At 50.6% G+C, this 20,863-nt stretch overlaps 2 protein-coding genes across 2 annotated transcripts; both read left to right on the top strand.

Annotated features, from left to right (window-relative positions):
* Positions 1–593: 593 nt before the first annotated feature.
* MRPL38 (mitochondrial ribosomal protein L38) lies at positions 594–9,540 on the top strand. The gene is made up of 9 exons (XM_067547586.1): positions 594–855; positions 2,172–2,351; positions 4,777–4,911; positions 5,009–5,217; positions 5,668–5,740; positions 6,578–6,623; positions 7,094–7,252; positions 7,963–8,099; positions 8,770–9,540. Exons 1-9 carry the CDS (start codon positions 789–791, stop codon positions 8,904–8,906), a joined length of 1,143 nt encoding a protein of 380 aa, XP_067403687.1. The 5' UTR covers positions 594–788; the 3' UTR covers positions 8,907–9,540.
* Positions 9,541–12,650: 3,110 nt separating this feature from the next.
* On the top strand, positions 12,651–20,596 carry TRIM65 (tripartite motif containing 65). The gene is made up of 6 exons (XM_067547840.1): positions 12,651–13,174; positions 13,656–13,751; positions 13,915–14,148; positions 15,720–15,891; positions 16,771–16,854; positions 19,134–20,596. Exons 1-6 carry the CDS (start codon positions 12,728–12,730, stop codon positions 19,664–19,666), a joined length of 1,566 nt encoding a protein of 521 aa, XP_067403941.1. The 5' UTR covers positions 12,651–12,727; the 3' UTR covers positions 19,667–20,596.
* Positions 20,597–20,863: the final 267 nt, after the last annotated feature.

Genomic DNA, 20,863 nt, shown 5'->3' with positions numbered 1-20,863 from the left:
TTTCCAATTAAGAACATTTGTCAGGTAATTACAATCATTGTTGTCTTTGAGGCACTCAGTGGCCTGGGCCCCAGCAGGGTATCCAACAAATCTGAAAGCTCCAGGATGAAGCCCATGGTTGTCCATTGCTCTCCTCTGGCTCAGTGGAACAGCAGGCACAGCTTGCCTGGGTGGGAGACTCAGTGCCCTGGGGGGGCGTCTCAGCCTGTGGAATGAACTCCCCCAGGAACTAAGGATCAAACCCAAGCTAAGATTCTCACATGATCCCCTGACTTCAGCACCTGGAGCTTTGCCAAAAAGTGGGGCATTGGCAATACAACCATCAAAGGCGCCATCATTACCCAGCATGCTCTAGGCTGCAGCTAGGGGCCCTGCTTGTATTTAAGGTTGCTCCAGAGTTCCCTTTATACTAGAGCAAGGTGAGCGGCTCATGCACCTGGGGCTGTCCCCACCACCACCAACTCGGACAAGTATTCTGCAGCCCCCCTGCTGCAAGCAGAGCCACCCACCAGCCCCGCCCCCCTCTGAGTGACAGACACACCAGGCTCCAGCCGTTTAATCAGGACCCCATTTTGCAGCTGGCAATCACATTTGCCTGGGCAAAATAAATCCATGGCAGCGCTCTGCCGTGGGCTGGAGTCTCTCGTCCTTCGCCCCGTGAGGAGGATTTGCTTCTTTTTTAAGTATATTTTATACCGTGTTGAGTCAGGCACTAGCGTGGACAGCCCTTTCGGGCCCGCCGTATCTGTCGCGATACGGGGCGGGGCGTCGCGGGCAGCTCTGGCAAAATGGCGGCGCCCATGCTGAGCGCGGCGCTGTACGGAATAGGGCGCGGGCGGGCGTTCGCTACGGCTGGTGAGTGACTCCACCAGCCCCCGACCTCCTGCCCCTCGGGTCTCTCTGTGTCCCCGGGCGGAGCGGGGTTCTCGGACGCCTGGGTTCTCTGGCTGGCTGTACAGATGCGAGGGGGGAGGGCAACCCCCTCTCCTGGGATTCCGGGGGGGCGGGGCTGGCTCTCGGACGCCTGGGTTCCCTTCCCAGTCACTGTGTGGGGCGGCCGGGTGTGCCGGGATTTCAGCGCGGGGGGCAGCGTCTCGGACGCCTGGGTTCCCTTCCCAGCTCCCCCGGGCTGTGCGGGGCAGCTGCCTGCCCCCTGGGGCTGCCCCTCTCCGTGCTGGCCGAGGGGAGGTGCCCGGTGTAACCCCCTGTAGGGCGGTGGCGCACCGAGTGCGAGTCCGGTGACTGCGAGCGACGTGGCAGGAGGGCAGCGGGCGGGGAATTGAAGCAGCCCCAAGACACAGCCTGGCCCTGTTGTGCTGGCCCTTGGGTTGGGGGCTCCTTCCTTCCACACCCATCTGCGAAGCACCTTACAAGTAGGGTTCCCACTTTCCCTGAATTCGGGGGTGGTACCAGATTTCCTGCGCTGATCTCACGTGCTTGATCACCGCCCCAATTACACAACGTTGTGTCTTGGTCCCAATATCAATTCAAAGCCCTCCGCAGACCGTCCCTTCCTGTGGGGCCGCAGCTGTCCCCAGTAGTTATGTGATGGAAAGTTCCACTTATACGCACAAGGAACGCTGCTTTCTCAGCTGCGGGCTGTGATGGTGGCACTCGTTCCTGGAGCCCATCACAGGGTTCATGAATCTCACTGTCTTGAAAACCATTTTTTAAAAGTGTGTGTGTGTATGGTGGTGGTGGGGGGATTTAAAAACACACACACCAGGGAGAAAAAGTTAAACAAACCACAAATAAACAAACTGATTTATGATACATGGTGATGAACAGAGTGTAAAAACCTAGGTAGAGTGTGTCGGAAATGGTAGAAACTTATCCTCAGAATCAAACAGTTTGCTTTTATTAGCACCATTCCTTTCCGGATGTTAAAGTACTGTACAAATATTAATGGATTAAGCCTCCCCTGCACTGCTATGTATCATCATTTTACAGCTGGGGAAGCTGAGAGAACAGAAGTTAAGCTGCTGGCCTGAGACTATCGTAGGCTAGGGGTACAGCTGGGAATAGAACCCAGCTCTCCTACCTGCTAGCCCTATGCTGTAGTCACAAGACCATCCTTATACTCTTCACTCAAGCTAAGCCCCCTCTGATCTTTTCTATCTAGCGTATGATTGTCAGTGTCTTTGTAAAATGGAAATCTCCTGTGTTTTCAGCTGCTCTCTGCAAGCGGGCAGCCCCTCTAGGGCCAATGCCTAATGAAGACATAGATGTCAGCAACTTGGAGGCGTTAGAGAAATACCGCAGCTTCAGTCGCTATTTCAAAGTGGCTGAAAAAGAGAGTAAGAAGACTCCCTGGTGGCAAACGTACAGGAAGTATATCACACCAAAGCAAGGTACCCAAGTGGAGAGATGAGTTACTTTTATATTCTGTTGCTGGAGGGAAGGGGGAGCTATTTGTAGGCCAGTACTTATGCATGTAGCATCAAAATCTGCTCCACAAGGGATTGAGCAAATTGCTGCTGTACAAATTTGCAGAGGCTGTGCTCCCTTCAGAGGAACTGAATAGAATTTTCCTCTTAAAGGAAAGGGCTTGCCAGATAAATCTTTGGCAAAGTAACTATTTCCTGGGGCTCCTGTAATACAAAGGAAAACAAACCACAAGATCTCCAAGTCTTTCTTTTGAAGTTTGCAGGTTTTCAGTTTCTAATGATGTATTTATTTTAATTCATAAAACAGCTAGTGAGCACCCACCCTGTACTCTGAGAATCTGGGCCTCTAAGGTAGGAGCCTAAATATCCTTGAGATCTGGGCCTCAGTGCCTTTCCTCCACTTAGTTTTCAATTAACCAAGCCAGATAATGAGCTGTTTCATACCTACAAGCACTGTAAACTCAAAATTCCCTTCTTGTAAAAAGCATAACATCTCATAACCTCTCCAGCCCATCCCACTCCAGTCCTTCTCAAATGCTCCAGAGAAAAGTCGTGTCAAAAGGATATCTGACATATTATTCTCATTCATCTAAGAATGAAACAATAACTCCAATAGACAAAGATTGAGGGACCTGGTTTTATGTAGTGCCGTGGTGAGGTGAAGGAAACATCCAGCTTTCCTTTGTAAGGAGGCAATATTATAAGCTAGATACTGTTTGAGCACTGCCAGTGTGCTTGACATTGTATAAACATAAAGGAAAATATAGTCCCAAAATTTAGTCTAAATTAGACCCACGATACAGTTTCGTTTCGGTGATTGTAAAGCAAGGAGTGAAAATGGAGAGAGGTAAATAGTGGTGTCCCCCACAGGTCTGTACTGGGACCGGTACTGTTCAACATATTCATAAATGATCTGGAAAAATGGGCAAACAGTGAGGTAGCAAAATTTTGGAGATGATCCAAAACTACTCAAGATAGTTACTTACAAAGATAGACTTACAAAGGGATCTCACAAAAACTGGGTGATGTGGCAACAAAATGGCAGATGAAATTCAATATTGATCAGTGCAAATAATGCACATTGGAAAACATAATCCCAACTATATAAAATGATGGGATCTAAATTAGCTGTTCCCACTCAAGAAAGAGATCTTGGAGTCATTGTGGGTAGTTCTTTGAAAACATTCCCTCAGTGCGCAGTGGCAGTAGAAAAAGCTAACAGAATGTTGGGAATTATTAGGAAAGGGATAGATAATAAAACAGAAAATATCTTATTGCCTCTTTATAAATCCATGGCACGCCCACACCTGGAATATTGTGTGCAGATCTGGTTGCTCCATCTCAAAAAAGATATATTGGAATTGGAAGCGTCCATATGAGGAGAGATTAATAAGACTGGGACTTTTCAGCTTGGAAAAGAGACAGCTAAGGGGGGATATGATAGAGGTTTATAAAGTCATGACTGGTGTGGAGAAAGTAAAAAAAGAAGTGTTATGTACTGCTTCTCAACACAAGAACTAGGGGTCACCAAGTGAAATTAATAGGCAGCAGTTTTAAAAGGAAGTATTTCTTCACACGACACACGGTCAACCTGTGGAACTCTTTGCCAGAGAATGTTGTGAAGGCCAAGACTAAAACAGGGTTAAAAAAAGATTTAGATAAGTTCATGGCGGATAGGTCCATCAATGGCTATTAGCCAGGATGGGCCGGGATACAAATCCATGCTCTGAAGTGTCCCTAGCATCTGTTTGCCAGAAGCTGGGAATGGGCAACAGGGGATGGATCATGTGGTGATTACCTGTTCTGTTCATCCCCTCTGAAGCACCTGGCATTGGCCACTGTCGGAAGACAGGATAGATACCAGGCTAGATGGACCATTGGTCTGACTCAGCATGGCCGTTCGTATGAAATATCCATGGGGGTGTCTGTGGACCTGCTTAATAGGCTTGATACTTACTCAAGCAAAACTCAGTCTCAAATGAGCTTCATAGAGAGTATGAAGTACCTTTTATATTTAGATGTATCCAAAGCTTTTACAAACATTGTTAGATACTGGGGTTGTAATGGCTGTATAGACAAGGATTGTGCTGCAGTTGTAGCACTGACAACACTAAATGTTTCAATGATCTCAGTCGCTCACTTGCCGGGCAGCTAAATTACATGATGTGGACAAACTACTGTCCCAGTCTTGTTATGAGTTCCATGCAGACGCAGGGGTCTGTCTTCACAGAGTTCATTGCAGGATCAGGGCTTATGCTGGTAATTCATCTGATTGTTTGTATCTCGCAGGCATTTTTGGTTTGTCCATTGTAGTTGCCCATGGCTGCTGGACAGAAAGAACAGACTGGGGCTTATTTTAGGTTTCTCGCTTACATGATTTTGACCCTAGATGAAGAAGCAAAGATAGACATTGGCCTGCCTTACGATAGACCATCACGGGCAAAACAACTGAAGGAGAGAAAAGAGATATTGAAACAGAACCGCCAGAATGTGGAAATGGAAAAAGCATCTCGTCTCAGGACAGGTCTGTACCCTGCAGTCTCAGTTTCCTCCTCTTCTGTATTTGTGGTGGGTTAGACAGCCCCTCCACATGTCTCACTGTTCCTTATTTGCAATTGCAGTGGTGATTCCACTTGATGAAATCAAGGCAGAGTGGGAGAAAACCAATGGCCTGTTTCACAAGCAGCGTGTCGCAGAGCACTATGGGATATACCACCATATGTTTGATGGAGCCACGTTTGTCCCCAGAGTTGTTCTGCGGGTAGAATACAGCCTAGATGATGAGCATGTCATGCCAGTATATCACGGGAACTTTGTGACACCCACTGAGGTATCTTATAATCGATCACTAGGAAGAATTTTAAGTGTGCCCAAGTTAATCAGAAGCCACACAGATTTTAACTGGCCTGACAGCTCAGTCACTTAGTGTAAGAGGAATGTTCTTTTAAAAGAAATCCTAAGGAAAGTCATATGCGTTGGCGATGCTTCTAGCTGAGATAAGGAAACAGCATTACAATGGATTAATTTTTAAATGAAATGGCAAACTTGCTTTTAATAAAACTCCCCTGCCTTTTCTGATTGAAATTGGTTCACTCTGTGGCAAAGCCAGATTTGATTTATTCTGCCTGTGCTGCTTTTATTGTACAACCAGGTTATGTCCAAGGGGCTAATTCAATTTCTCTGTTTTTGAAAAAATACATAATTTTAATGCAAACAATCCTTGGGAGCTTTTACCTGAGAGTCTTACGTTCACTACAGTCTCTTTACATTGTGTATTTAGGCTTCCAGTCCCCCGGAAGTGATCTATGAGGCAGATGAAGGCTCCCTGTGGACTCTGTTGCTTACTAATCTGGGTGTGTATCAAGACTTTCAAGAACCGCATTAAACTGAGAAATGGAACAGGGTAGTTATTCTGTAGGGATTGTTCCTTGAGCTGTGTCTCTTCCACACCTGCAGAATCACTCCAGAAACTGTGCATTAGAAAGATTAGATTGGAAAGATCTGCTTGGCAGAAGATGGTGTAGTTGTGTGAAGGAAGAGTAATACTCTGCTCTTCTGGCCTGCCTTTAATCAAAGGGATTAGTCATTTTGCAAAATGTAGTATGAATGCTAAAAGTTGTCACAATATTCTTTATTTACGTTGCAGAGTTCAGCTTTGCAAAAATCTCTGAGGGTGGTAGCACTATGCTCATTTTGCGGGCCTAGAAATAGAGTGGTAAAATGATTTGCCCGGTGTCTGACACACTGTAGCGGAAGCCAGAAAAAGAAAGCTGGTTTCCTGACTCCCAGTCTTGTGCGTAACCACAAGACCTTTTCTACACGTCTCATACACACAGCTTTACATTTCTAAAGTGCTCTTACAAACATTAACCGATTCCCACAATATCCTTGTGAAGTAGGTAGGTCAGTTTCTCTGTCCCCATTTTATAGATTAGGGAATCAAAGTGCAATAAAGTGACTTGCTCAAGGTCATGTAATGAGTCGGTGTCAGCATCCATCCTTTGAGGACTTGTTCCAGTTTTTTCTGACACAATAAAGGGTTAGTAGAAAGCAGCTGAGAGATCTGGAGGCATTATCCCCTTTTCCTGTCAGACCTAGGGGATTCTGGCTTTGGAATAGATCATATCAATAAGGCAGCAGGCAAATGCATAGTATTTGTCATTAAGATGCCTTTTTGTCTGTACATACAGATGGACACCTGCGAGACACCGATTCTGAGTATGTCCACTGGCTGGTGTGAGTATTGCAAACCAAAACATCTGTGCAATGCGTGTGGCTCAGGGACAGCAGCCCCAGCCTCCCAAGCCCCGTGAGAGAGAAAATGGTCAAAGAAATGGGGAAAGAACTTCCAACGGAGCTTTGAAATGTAGTTGCCATAAAGATAAAACCTGGCAAACATCCCCCTGGCTTTTCCCTGATCACCTGACCTGCGTAGTGCCGGTCAGACATCTGCCCTGGAGCACTGTTATCTCTAAAGATAGAGTAGTTCCAGGAATCGTTACTGTTTTCTGTTTGGATCTATGGAAGTGATTTGTTGCTTCTCCTGCCAAGGTCAGTGTCTAGTAGCTGCATGGTTGCTATGCCAGAGGAGAGACCACAGACTTCAGTGCTATGATTTTGATCAGAGATGTTAAAAACAAAATCAAACAAACAAACAAAACCCAGGCAGTTGGATAATTAACTGAAAAATATCTTGCACTTAACAGGACGAACATTCCGGGCAACAACATAAATTCGGGGGACGAAATTTGCCATTACTTCTCCCCATTCCCTGCCAGGGGAACTGGCTACCACCGCTTTGTCTTCCTCCTCTTCAAACAGGACCGACCCATCGATTTCACCGAGGAGGTTCGGCCGAATCCATGGTAATTTTGAATCTTGTATCCCTGCCAGGTTCTTGTACCCTGTATAATCATACCAGGCAAAGCCAAGTTCTTAAAAGGACACCATCGACTGAAAAAATCCCACTGCTGTCTGAAAATATTTTACCCACTGAGATTACTTGTAACAAAAATAACTGACTGTAATTGAAAGGCGATTTTTCTCTGTTTCAGCTTGTTTCCTTTGGGCATTGGACAGCCCTGGATGCATAGCCAGTTTCACTGTTTCCCTTGCTTATTTGTTTCCATTAACAAAACAAATCCTCTGCAGGATGTATGCACAATATGGTCTGTGAAGACACATACTGGTATTACTGCTGCCACAGCCTGCCCCATTTGTTTCACCCACCTGATATATCTTTTCTTAAATGAAGGCCTCAGTCCTGCAGTGGGATCATTATGGAAGATCTTTGCACCTCCATGGAGTCCCATTGACTTTGATATTAGAACAGGATGTTAAGAAAATTATTTACCAGATTGAAGTGACAAGGGCAATTCATGCACGGCTGGCATGCTGCCACCGCGGGTTACCTAGGGAGTTTGGCTCTAAATAGCCATGTAGGTTTCTCTCCTGGTGTCTGTTTCTTCTCCATCTCTGTCTGCCGAATCTGTGATGACATGGGACTGTAGCTTCAAGATAGTTACTTAGCCATGGAAAAGAGAGATCCGTCCTTTTATTCCTGTCTTGTTTTCAGCCATAGTCTCAAGATGAGAACCTTCAAGACATTTGACTTCTACAAGAAGCACCAGAATGACATGACCCCGGCCGGGCTGGCATTTTTCCAATGCCAGTGGGATGATTCTGTTACCCACATCTTTCACCACCATCTCAGTAAGAAACTCACTTTATAGGGATACGGGGGGAGGGGGGAGTGGCTGGTGCACGGAGTGGTGGTCCTTTTCTCCTCCCATCCAGCAGTCAAGCATAACTAAATGTATCCTGGAGGAGACTGAAGACATTTGGTAGAGCATGGGGTTGGGAAAGGAGGACGAAAGCTGTGTGCTCAAACATCAGACGTGCCTGATTGAAATCAGCTGTAGCCATGTGGCTCTCTGTGATAGAGCAGATGAGGCTTCCTAGGGGCATGGGTGTGTCTGTGCAGGGTGAATGCAAAGGCTGGTTCTGAATTGCCCCCTTTGGGACTATTGCTCTAACTGACTCCTAGATAGCCACATATCCCAACACGAGTCTGATGCTGGAAACATACAGTGTAGAACTAGAAGCAGTTGTTCTATTTTTCAAAGGCTGCAGGGTGTCCATAGGGTACAGCTTTGGGCTTTGAATCCCATTTTGACTGGGCACTTTAAAACAGCAATGGGAAAGTATGTGGTGGAGAAAGGTTCTGGGGCCATGAACCATCTGTGCTTTTTTGATCTATCATTAATCTCACGTTCTGCCCAAAGATGGACACGATGGAGAGTGGGTGGGACCTGGTTGGTTGAGATACAGGGTTGGGTTGTGAGCTGTCTCTTAGCTAATGTTCAACGTTGTCCCTTTGCAGACATGAAGGAGCCAGTATTTGAGTTTGTGTGGCCCCCTGTATATCACCCACCTCAGAAGAAGTTTCCACACCTGCAGCCTCTGAGGTACCTGGATAGGTACAGGGACAGCCATGAGCCCACGTACGGCATTTACTAAGGAGTTTGCCACCTCTACGGGAGCTCCAGGCCACTGGGGCAGGAATAATTTCCCTTCTCCAAAGGCATCAAGTGACTCTGCTGCCTGGGATGCTCCATGTCTCTGGGAGAAGGGAGTGTGGACTTTCAGAATCACAGCATGATGTGGTCCAAGCTCTGATTCATGGACAACACTGGAAGTGTAATTCAGGTTTGCAGATATTTCTGCTATTGGCAGTTAGTTGGTCAAAAGCCTCGTTAAAAGGTATTTATGGCCCTGAGAGCATATCCATCTCCACTCTGAGGTCCTTACGGACTTTGAGCCAGCTGTTAGTGGTAGCTGAATAGCCCAGTGTCTCCAAAGGCACTGTGTCTCACTTCACTGCAAGATCCAGAGCTCTAAGCATATATGGTTGCAGCTGGGCCAAGCCTGACTCAGTCTGGTTAGCCAGTTCAAATCATGTATCTGCAGTGACAGGAAAATGCCCTCCTCTAAATCCAATCCAATGATCTGTGCAGCCTGGCAGAGGGACAGTTGTCCATCCCGGTGTGTCTCCTTCCCCATCACAAACTTCCCAGTGCTGGGATTCTGCATGGCATCCTTCATATTTTGTACAGAGATTTTAAAAATATGAATAAACACTTTCCAAATGAAACTGGTGCCGTGACTTGGTGTGAATCGGTGGGAGCTCCGGGGAGCACTCGGGGCTCCTGCCAGCAGCTAATACCGCAGTTGGAAATTTATCTGGCTCTTTTTGCCATTCTTTGTGCATTTCAGGACTGATGGGCTCAATGCTATATGCTGAAGTCCAGCCACCTGCTGATCGGGAGCCTCACTCCCCCACCCCTGCTGGTCACTGCAAGGTGGGAGGAAACGCTGGCACAACAGGGGGGTTGAAATAGAGATCACATTAGGATGACCACGCTGTCTTTAGTTTGAGGAGGGGTGTGAAGGGGCTGGGTCCTATCCCGCAATTGAGAGAACGCACACACTCCAAACTCACCTCCTTCCCCATTGGCCATGGATAACGTCTATATGTTGTTAATAGAGATGGGTCAAAACCAGAAGTCAAACCTGCCTGGGTCAGGGCTGAGACACGTTGGCAAACGAATGTGTGTGGGAAGCTTGCACTGCTGCCCATGCTGTATAGAGACACGATGCCTTCCAGGGCTCTGACTCCAGCACCTATCGCCAGCCTTAAATTGACTCCCCAGAACATCAACACCCCTGCTCCACCTCCGCAGCTGTGTTCTCTGCAATAGCTCCTGTTTACATGGGCTGCCTGTCAATGTAGGTGAGGTATCCCTCCTGTTAAAGGAGTCAGAGTATCCATCCTCCCATGTAACTCCTTCGGTGCCACAACGATGGATGCACCAACTGCAGGGCCCGGGGGCTGCCCTGGGATTTCTTCTCTCTGCTGCCTTGGGCAGCCTACAAATCTGTGCTCAGAGGGTGGGAAACCTCTGCTGAAGGAGCACAGGGAGTTTATTGGCTGAGCAAAGTGACGCTCTCCTGTCAGCTCCAGGGCCATTCTCTGTTGGTAATGGGATAACGGCCTGATTTTCCTCTAAATCAAACCACAGACCCCCTGGTGCTGCAGGGAGAGCACAGGTGGCAACTTGACTTGATATGGGGGGAGACTGTGTAGCCTGGAATCTTGCAGAAATAAGTGCCTTAGAGAGAGAGATCTTTAGGGGGGCAAGTGAGGGCCTGGTGGTGAGAGTGGGGTGAGGAGCAGGGACCAGAGAGAGGGGGCAGTCAGGGAGGAGGTAGGGAAACAGCCCCCTGGAGTGGTGGTGGGGAGGGTTAGGGTCTAGTTATAACTCACTGGGTTTTTCAGCTCAACCCCTGCAACTATCCTGGAAGGAGAAGGAGCGGGGTCTCTGTGGATGGCGCTGCCACTGTTTTTGCAAGTAGCAGGATTGTTCTGGCTGGGGCTGGAGCCAGTCTCCCTGTGAGGTGAGACACTCCTGCCCAGCTGCAAATCTGAGTCTTCGGATTGGCTGCCTGTCCCCATTGTGTGACCTCCTGGAGCTGAGTAGCAATGAGAGGCACTGCGGGCAGAGCTCTTCCCCCAGCGCAGTAATGATGAACCCAAACTCAGGGTCCCTTCTCCCGCCCTTTGAGCAATGGAGACAGATCCGCTGGTACGTGCCTGCTACCAGCTGGCCTGGGGCAAAGCAGTGAAGAGCTCCTGGATCTGCCCCCTCCCAGTCTGGAAGGGGACCCTCTTGCAGCCTCCGCAGGCCTGGGAGATGGGGGTGAAGAACCTCAGGAGGAGTAGGAGTGAGGCTGGAGACACGGGCAGAGGGTCTGTGTGTCAACTGATGGGGGCTGAATTAATTGCTGGGCAGGAGGGGGGTTAGATGGACAGGAGGAACTCCTGCACCAGGGCCAAAATCACCAGTCCCAAGAGGGTGGGAAACACCAATTGGCAAACACGCCCCCCCCCCACCCCCCCTAGGCACTGGGAGTTCAACAATCAAAAGACAGGTGGAAAAAAATCACAATAGGATATAAGCTTTTTCTAAAAATATCTCCTGTTCTTTGATTTCCTGAGGTTGGGTTAGGAGCGAAAGAGAAAGACTATTCAGCTGCTGGCATGTGTTATAGCCTTGATTTCATGGCATGCAGGGGGGAGGAGTGCCGTGCTTCACCCACCAGCAGCTGCCTCTGCACCATTCTCCCACCCACACACTTCCTGGAGACAGTTGAAGTGGTAACAACAGAAAGATCATTGGGTCCAGGCAGGGGTGGGTGGGACCCTGCTCGATCACGAGTGGTGGGAATCACAAAAGAGCAAGAAATAGACACAATCTCAAGGTGGCGATTTGATTCCGCAGAAGAGCTTTGAACTCCCAGCACGTCAGCCTCGGCCTGCATCTCTGGGACCTAAAATATTGGAGGTTTCATTCTCAACCGTGCATCTCCATCCTTCACTGGCTGTTCAGCCGGGAGTGTTAACTCCACTTGTTACTGAATCTGGGGCTGCGCTCAGGCGTGGCTGTGGCCTCCAGGTTAGTGAGCTGCACTGCCATGTGTAGCTGGCTTTATGGTGGGCGGCCCTGGGGGCTAGTCTTTGCAATGACCTCCCAAATGCATGATGCAGCTTTTTGCATGAGCTCTGCCTTCCCGTATTGACAGAACGTGGGGGGGGGGATGCAACGTTGGGTTCTGAAGGTGCATTGCAACATGTTACATTTCAGGCACCCTGCTAGTGCTCAGGTTATGTACGGCTAGAGCCCGTCCTGCTGCCCTGTGCCCCAGAAACCTGGTTTTGCCGGGCTCCTCTTCCTCATACCAGCAGGGGGCAAGAGAGCTGCATCAAAAGCCCAGGGAGCCTGTTTCCTGTAGTTCCTCTCTGGTATACCAAGGGCTGTGGCAGGGGCATTTCATCCCTCGCTCTGTGGCTGGGGTCGTGGTGCCTGTAACAGAGCAGCGGGCAGCAAGGGGATGCAAGGCTCTGCCTGGTTGCAAGGGATACCCCCGCCTCTGGAGAAAACACGTTTGGGTTGAACGCTGAGCATCCCGGCAAGGGCTACAGAGGAAACAAGGGACTCCACAAATGTAGCCAGCAAAGGCGATGCTGAGCCAAGGCAGGCGGCAGCCAGAGGGGCTGTGGCGTTAGGGGAGATGCAACCACAGAGCCCCCTTGAGAGAGCAGAGCCCGTGTGTTGATAAACCAGGATGCAGCCGGCCTGTGTGGTGTCTCTTTAAGAGCTTGGTTGGCGCTGTGCCCGTCCCGCCTCTTGCATATACAGCAAATATAGCTCAGCCCTGCCCGCTCTCACGCCGCTGCTGTGACTTCCTTCTCTGCCTCCGTTGCTCCTGTCCCAGGCAGGATGGCATCTCAAGGCTCCCGGAAGCTGGAGGAGAAGCTGGTCTGCTCCATCTGCCTGGAGATGTTTTCGACGGCAGTGACCGTACCCTGTGGGCACAACTTCTGCATGGGGTGCATCAACAACCACTGGGACAAGGAGGAGACCGAGGCTCCTCTGGGGGAGAAGGATTACACTTGCCCCGACTGCAGGAAACGCTTCAAGAAGCGGCCGGAGCTCAAGAAGAACGTCTCCCTTTGCAGCGTGGTGGAGCTGCTTCGGTCTGACGAGGTGCCGGCCTGCAGCCCCGAGAGGAAAACCCCCGCCAACCGGAGGAGATGCTCCAGACACCGGCGACCCCTGGAGCTCTACTGCCGAGAGGAGAAGCTCTGCATCTGCTGTGTGTGCACGGTGAAGGAGTGCCGGGACCACGGCAAGGTTCTGTTGGAGGAGGAGCGCAAAAGAAAGGAGGTGAGGCGTGGGGGGGCCGGGTCTCCCCTGGGATCTGCTCCCAATCTGCAAGGCCATGGAGAGAGAAATCAGCTCCCCTGCCCAGCTTTGGGTCAGCCCTGCAGTCGAGTGCCCTCAAGAGGGGTGGGTGGGTGTGCTCTCGCCGTTGGAGCAGAGGCCTGGGGACTGGGATGCTATTCCTGAGCCTAGCTTGCTGTGTGGTCTTGGCTAAGTCATTTACCCTCTGTGTGCCTCCCTTGCCTTGTCTCTGAAAGAGGCAGTGAATACATGCCTTGGGCGAAAGGAGCGATACCAGCGCAAGGTATTCACAGGTTTAACTAGACCAAGGCTCAGCAGAACTGGCAGACGTGGCAGCATATTTGGACACTAAATGGTTAATAGTGTTCTACTGCTCTCTGGTAACCAGAGGGGCAGTTTGCCCAGCACCGGTAACACTGAATACTGTATCACATGCCACTTTGGGGTTTGGCCCCTTTCGTAGGCCCTTTTAGAAGAGTCTGAGGCGAAAACCCAGGAGGAGACGGTAAAGACCGAGGAGGAGATCCACAAACTGGAGGAACAAACCGGCACCATAAAGGTATAAGGCAAACTCCGCGACCCCTCCCCACAGCTGGGGATGCAGGGGGCTGGCACTGAGTGCTTCTCCCTCTGCTGGGGGGAAGCCACCAAGCTGCCCTCACCTCACTTCTTCGGTTCATTGTTTCCATTGATTTTTTTCTTTTTTTTCCCCCTCCATCCAGGACTCTTCAGAGAGGCTGAAATCGGGGATCCTGCAGAAGTTTGCCCACCTGGTGAAAGCCCTGGAGGAGTGCCAGAGAGGGGCCTTGGACAAGATAGAGCAAGAGCAGGCCGCTGCCCTAGGGCAAGTGGAGGAGAACTGGAGCCAGCTGCAGCATCATCTGACCAACCTCACCCAGTACAGGCAGAAGGTCCAGGAGCTGCTGACCTGTGTGGACGACGTGAAATTCCTAGAGGTATTGAAACCTGCCCAGCCAGAGCGGGGAGAGCTGCGACTACTCTGTGGTCAGTGGCCAGGTCACGTGTACTCCGAAGGCAATTTCACTCTGTGTATAATGCCCCGTCCACATAGGGCAGCTGAACCAGTCTCAAAGCCAGCTGAGAGGGTGAACAACATCAGCTCAGGAAGAGAGACGCAGATGCATGGAGGATAGGTCCATAAAAATGGCTGTTAACCAAGACGGTCAGGGATGCAATCCCATGCTGTGGATGTCCCGAGCCTCTCACTTCCAGAAGCTAGGAGTGGCTGACGGGACGGATCACCCTCTGCACTGTGTCCAGCCAGAACCATGTTAGAGACGACCCCCCGACTCCCCGCCATCTCTCCCCTCCCTGCGTGCATGCAGTGGAGACTAAATCTGAGGCTGTACAGTGGCTGGCTGGCAATTTTAATATTGTAGGGTATGGACTAGAGATGGGCCTAATCAAATTCCTGACCCCAGAATTCTGGCGTGCCTGAAATCTAATCCTGGGCACGGATCCAGTGTTTTATGAATAACCCCCAGTGCGTGAACGTCCAGTCCAGTTTGAGCACCCTGAATGTTTTCGTCAGGATCCAGTTTCTAATAATGCCAGCGCTCAAGCCATTATTTTTTTACTTTCATAACTGACATGGCAAGCCCAGAGGTGCCGGAGCTCTGCCCTGGCACAACAAATTAAGCACTGCTGTGCAGTGGTGTACCGTGGCTCTCCAGCGCCCGAGGGCCAAGCCTCCTGTGCCCTCCCCCGGCCCATCCTGAAGGGCTGGCCTGCCATCCTGCACTTACCTGTGGCTCCAGCCCGGCGCTGGCTCGGACGGGGCAGCCTCACCCCCTGGGCTGTGTGGGGGTGGGCACCAGGCCGGTCATTCATGTCATGCAGGGGGCAGGAGGCGCTGGAGGTGCTGGCACCCCCTTCCCCCCCACAGGCCGGCACCTGGGGGCCTGGCCCCCCCATCCTTCCCTCAGTACGCCACTGCTGCTGTGGCCTCTTCAGCTTTGCTGCGGCTGTTACTGGGAAACACCTCCCGGCAGGAAGATGATGCACGTGAGCTCCCCCTAGAGAACTGCATAGATTGAGGCCTGCGAATTCATTTGTGTAATGCCACGTTACCAGCTGACAGCATATCCTTGCTGCCGGTGCTGTGTTCAGTGCGGATCCCTCCCTCTCCAAAAGAACGTGGAAGAATCCAGAGGAGAGCAAGGGAAACGGTTGGAGGCCTGCGGGAAAAGGATGGGGATTAGACTGTTCTACCCAGGTGTTCCTCCATAAAGGCCCCTCCACAGAGGAACGTCACCCATTGCTGGAGCAGTGGGTGCGGCTGAACACAGCTCGGCTACAGGCATAGCCCAGGACAAGTTGTTCAGCACCACAGTCGCGGGGCTACTGTGAGTCCCCAGAGCAGATCTGTTGGGGAAGTAAATGCAGAGGCCAGGGGATGTAATGACTGTGCCTTCCCCCTTCCAAAGGGAAGGGGATTTCCGAGCTGCTGTGCCATTGAGCCTCCGATCCAAATGCCTGTACGTGCTCCTCTTCCTGTCTCATGCAGGAATTCCCGCTGCTCCCTTCTCCAGGGAGCCTGGACGTTTTGCCAGCTGTTGAGTTCAACGCAGCCAGCGCGGTGGATTCCACGGCTAAGATCCTCACTGAGGTCTCTAGGCTTTTGCTGGAGGATTTGCCCAACTCCCTGAACCCAAAGGCAGCTGACGCTGAAAGCAAAGGTAAGCTCTTTCCTTAGGGACCTTTCCCCCACTCCCCGGCACCTGTGTTAATCACTTCTCTGCGGTGGAACTGCTGTAGATGTGCTGGGCCGATGTGCAAGGGGTTGTGGGGTGAAGAATCACAAGAATCCCTCCCCACGCATGGCACTAGAGGGCCCCCTTGTTGGCATGGCCAGGCTTTCGCTACCAGTAGCCTAAAGGTCACAACCATTGTGCTAGGGCTGTACAAACAAATAGTAAATGACAGTCCCTGCCCCAAAGAGCTTACAGTCTAGAAGACAGACAACAGGTGGAAGAGACAGACATGTCTGTCAGGTGCTTAGCCCCCATTGCTGTAACATCTTAGTGCCTCACAACTGCGACAGAGGAGGAACCAGAGACCTGGAGTAGATTAAGTGACTTGCCCAAGGTCATGCAGGGAGCGTGTAGCAGAGCAGGGAATTGACGCAGGTCTCCCAGGTCCCAGGCTGGCACCCTGACCTCTGGGCCATCCTTCCTCTTGAACAAACAGGCCGGGTGGGGTGAGGGAGATGGACTAGCCAGTAGATATAATGGGATCTGCCAGTTCTTAGGTGGTCAGTAGAGTGATTACAGCTCCCCACTGTCTAGCTCTGATCAAGGTGTGCTTTCCTGTATGCACTGGGGTCTTTGTGTATAGACCTGGGCTTATTGGCAAGCCTAGCTGGACCCGCTCATTTGGCTGTAAGAACATCAAAGTGACAAAGCTGGAATTTTTGTTCAACCCTCATTTCCTTCCTTCAGAGACACCCAGGCCATGCTTCTGGGCAGCACGGCTTCAAATCCCTCCCAGATGCCTCTGTCTGTGTGCCCAGTTCCCTCCCTGTTTCTGTCGCTTTCCCTTTCTCTTTTGCTCTGTAGAGTCAACAGAGCCAAGGGTGCTTGCTGTTGTGAAGGCAGGACCAGCCCTTCCCAAGTGTGAATTAAGAGCGGCTCTCCTGCAAGGTGAGGCGGTTCTGTGTCTGAGTGCAATTCAGAATAACAGGCGCTGGTGGGTGGGAAGCGTATGAAAGTGTCTATAACCTAGGAAGGGGACCGGTGTTTCCTTCTTGGACTGGTAACAACACAACGATTTAGCAGCCAAGGCTGTGCCTGGGGGGTGGGCAGAGGATCTGAAAGAGCTTCCAGAAAACTTTTTAGAGGAAAATCTGCAATCCCTAGGCGGGACGGCCTTGTGTGGCTAAGGTGATCTGAATTCTGCGCCTGCCTCTGACACTGGCTTCCTGGGTGAGTTTGCCCACATCTGTATCTCCGCTGCCCTCACAAACGGGGAGAAGAATACACCCTTGCCTCAGAGTGGGACTTTACTCCATTCATCCATGTGTGCAAAGGAGATCTTCAGATAGAAATTAACATTGTCAGCAGCTTACAAAGCACAGATCCGTCCGCTACCATTACTCAGGCCAGGTCTACACTACAGACCTATATCGGTATAGCTACGTCACTCGGGTGTGAAAAATCCACCCCCCTGAGCGACGTATTTATACCGGCCTAACCCTCCACGCAGATGGCGTTATGTTGACGGGAGAGCTTCACCCGCCGACACAGCTACCACCTCTTGGGAAGGTGCATTAACTACGCCAGCGGGAGAAGCTCTCTTGTCGGCGTAGTAGAGTCTTCACTAAAGCACTTTCACGAGACTTTAGTGGACCGTTTTAGTTACAAGGGACCCAATTCTCCCACTGCCATCGGCAGGAATTCCTTGTCTCCTGTGATGGGAGAATGGGGCCCAGGGTAAGTTGTGGAGGCAGAGTAATTCCACAGTGCAGCCGATGGGTGAGTGTCCCTCTCTTACACACACGCACACTCTCCCTCTCTCTCTCTCTCTCTGGCTTTTCTCCCCCACAAGAGTCAAGTGCCTGCTCCCACCCAGCCATATTTAGGCACAGAACTTTCCCAGGGGAATGCTGGCAGCTGCGAGGCACCCAGCAGCCTGGCACAGAGCGGGGATTCATCTTGGCTGGTCACAACTGATCTGCACGTCCCAGGGCACAATGTAGAATTGAAGAGACGGGGCGCACAGTCCACAGAGAGCTGCTCCAGAGATAGGGGAAAAGGGTTGCACCCCCTCAATACATTTGACCCTCCCCAGTCCTCCCTGCCCCAAATCTTAACTGATCCAGGCAGTCTCCTGGACTCTGCTCCCTTGTTTTAAGAACTTCACGTCTCCCCGGATGTTATCGGCTTACGATCTTTTCCCATTTCTACCTCTCCAAGTAGCAGTCACCCCGCTGGGTCTAGCAGACCATCCTGTTTGGCTTGGTTAGCTCCTTCTTTCAAATAATGGGCCATGCAGGCTATTGTGCCTACGTCTCTGTGAAAGTGACATAACCTAGTGCTCTGAGCAAGGGGCTGAGATCCAGGAACATCTGGCTTCTATTCTCAGCTTTGACGCCAATTTCCAGCGTGCCCATTTAACCCACTTCATCCCGGCTTCCCCATCTGTAAAAGAGGGATATTGCTATTTACTACACGTTTCTAACATATCCATCACCACAGTGCCTGGAAGATCAGTTGTTAATACCTGCCTCGCGGAGGTGTTACGGGGATAAATCAGTTAATGTCTGTAAAGAGATGCATTAATAAGCAGCACCATATAACGTTCTAAACATTTTTAATAGTAATAGTGTTATTTATTATTAATAAATGAAAGTCCATAGTAGCTAACTGAGCAAGGTTATCTCCAGGGTTGCTAATGGTTGGGATGCAGCGAGCATCCCAACATGGGTCAGGGCCTCTAGTGGGAATTGGTGTGGATAGGGCTTATGATAGCTGAAATAGTTCTTAGAACCAGAACAAAGACGGTGCTGGCAGAAGGCCACTGCCAGCATCCTCCTCCTATCAGAGGATCTCAACGCACTTGGCAAGAATTCATTCATTTAACCTTCTGCTACCCCCATGAGTATCTCTATTCCCATTTTACTGCGGGGGGAAACTGAGGCATGGGGCATGGACATGACTTGCCCGAAGTTGCGCACTGTGCCCATGCAAGAGCCAGGATCTGAGCTCATGACTCCCAGTCCCGGGCCTTGCCCTCCAGACCGCCCTTCCATCAACCGTGCTTTGCGTTTTCCATCTTCAGAGCATGTTACGTAGCTGAGCGAGGCCGGGGCCGGACTCCTGACGTCAGCAGGAGGTGGGAGTCAGGGAAGAGCAAGGTTAAAGGAAAATTAAACTGTTCTAGCCTCCGTGGTTTATCCTGTTAATGATCATTTTGCCCACAGAGCATCGAAATTTGACCTTTGACCCGGACACAGCCAATAAGTACCTGCGGCTGTCCAATCAGAACCAAAAGGCCAAGCACACCCCTACTCCTGATTGCTATAGTCAAGATCATGCAGACAGGTTTGAGCTGTGGCAGGTTCTGTGCAGCCAATGCTATAGCCAAGGCTGTCACTACTGGGAAGTCAGGATCTCCAGCCACTCCGTCATCATCGGTGTAACATACAAGACAATCCAGAGGAAGAAGCGAGCCGGTCGCAACTTCAGCATCGGGCTGGATGGATCGTCCTGGGGGCTGCAGGTCCGGGAGGACTGCTACTTAGCGTGGCACGGGGACCGGTCGCATAAGATCACAGAGCCCTTGTACAAGTCCCTCGGCGTCAGCCTGGACTATGGCACAGGTGTCCTCTCATTCTATGGCATTGGGGACAACATGAAGCTCCTCCACTCTTTCCACTGTGTCTTCACTGAACCGCTCTACCCAGTCTTCTGGCTGTGCGAAGGCAGAGCAGTCACCCTTTGCCAACAGAACTGAGCCAGCAGCTGGGATGCAGAGGCCAAGCCATAGCCAGCAGGGTGTTTCCCGTCTTGCAGCCAGCTGTCTTGCTTTGTTCGGCAGATCGGAGACTGGCGGGCAGCCTACTAAAGCCGTAGCCTGGTCTGGAGATGTCACAATGTGGTTGGTGTGACAAACCATGGCTACGGGGTTGCAGTGAATTAAACAAGGGCAGAGGAGGCAGGGGCCCTGGAAACCAAAGAAATGTAGCTGGGATGAAAATTTCCCAAGTTGTCTATGCAAATAGTTCAGCCATATGTAAATCAGAGTTAGGCGGCAGGAGATGGGCTTCCTTGTGTGTCACTAAGAGCCCCTTGTGGAAGAGCTGAAACTAGTGGGATTCAGAAGGCGTCTAGTATCAGTCTTGTTGCGTGTGGAACGTTATTGCCCACGTGACATTAACATGGGGAAGTTAGGATACTGTGGTGGCACAAGTGAAAGGATCACTCTTCGGGAGGCTCTGATGGGATGGAGGCAGGAGAGGAGATAGCATACCTTGGCATCCCCGCTTTCATTTGCTCTGCCTCTCAGAGCTTTGGACAACCACCTGCTACTTTTGTTCTACAGAGCAGTTGCTATCAGAGAGGTGGCCTTGCTAAGACGTTCTCATAGATCATTGGAGGAGATGCCTGTGGGACAGACCTTTCACCGATGTGCTGTAGGGAAGGTCTGAGGAAGCAATTGCTCTGGTGTTGCAAACTCTAAATGGGGGAAAGTTCCACTTTCCCCAAACCACCAATGTTCAGGGGTGGTTCTGAGAAGAGATTCTGGCCTGGCCTCTTCCTAGCATGCCGGGCTGTTCCCTCCCCAGGACTCAGAGCACAGTGGGGGTGGGCGAGAAGAGGGGACAGTAAATTTTCATGGCTATTTCTACTTGTTTGTAAAAAGTCCCCCTGTGCAATAAAGCACTATTTCCTTAGGCTACGAGAGTTTGCCTGTGAACTCAGGGCTGGTGAAAAGTGCTGGATCGACTGTTCAGATCAATTCATGTGCCCACAGCTGGGCACCCAATAACCAGCGAAGGCCGGGATTCAATATCTTTAATGTAGAGCTATTGTTTACTGAAAAGCAGGTATCACGGACAAATAGAAAGGACTATACAACGCCTCTCCTTAGTAAGCCTCAATTTCCCAATCATAAACCCTCAGTAACTATGCTGCCCCCACACACTATCCT

This window comes from Emydura macquarii, unplaced genomic scaffold (genome assembly GCF_026122565.2).
Source record: "Emydura macquarii macquarii isolate MOO-44397 ecotype Brisbane River unplaced genomic scaffold, CSIRO-AGI_Emac_v2 contig_1230, whole genome shotgun sequence".
Taxonomy (NCBI): domain Eukaryota; kingdom Metazoa; phylum Chordata; order Testudines; family Chelidae; genus Emydura; species Emydura macquarii.
Note: the sequence above shows the minus strand (reverse complement) of the source record. Positions and strands in the feature narration are given on the sequence as shown.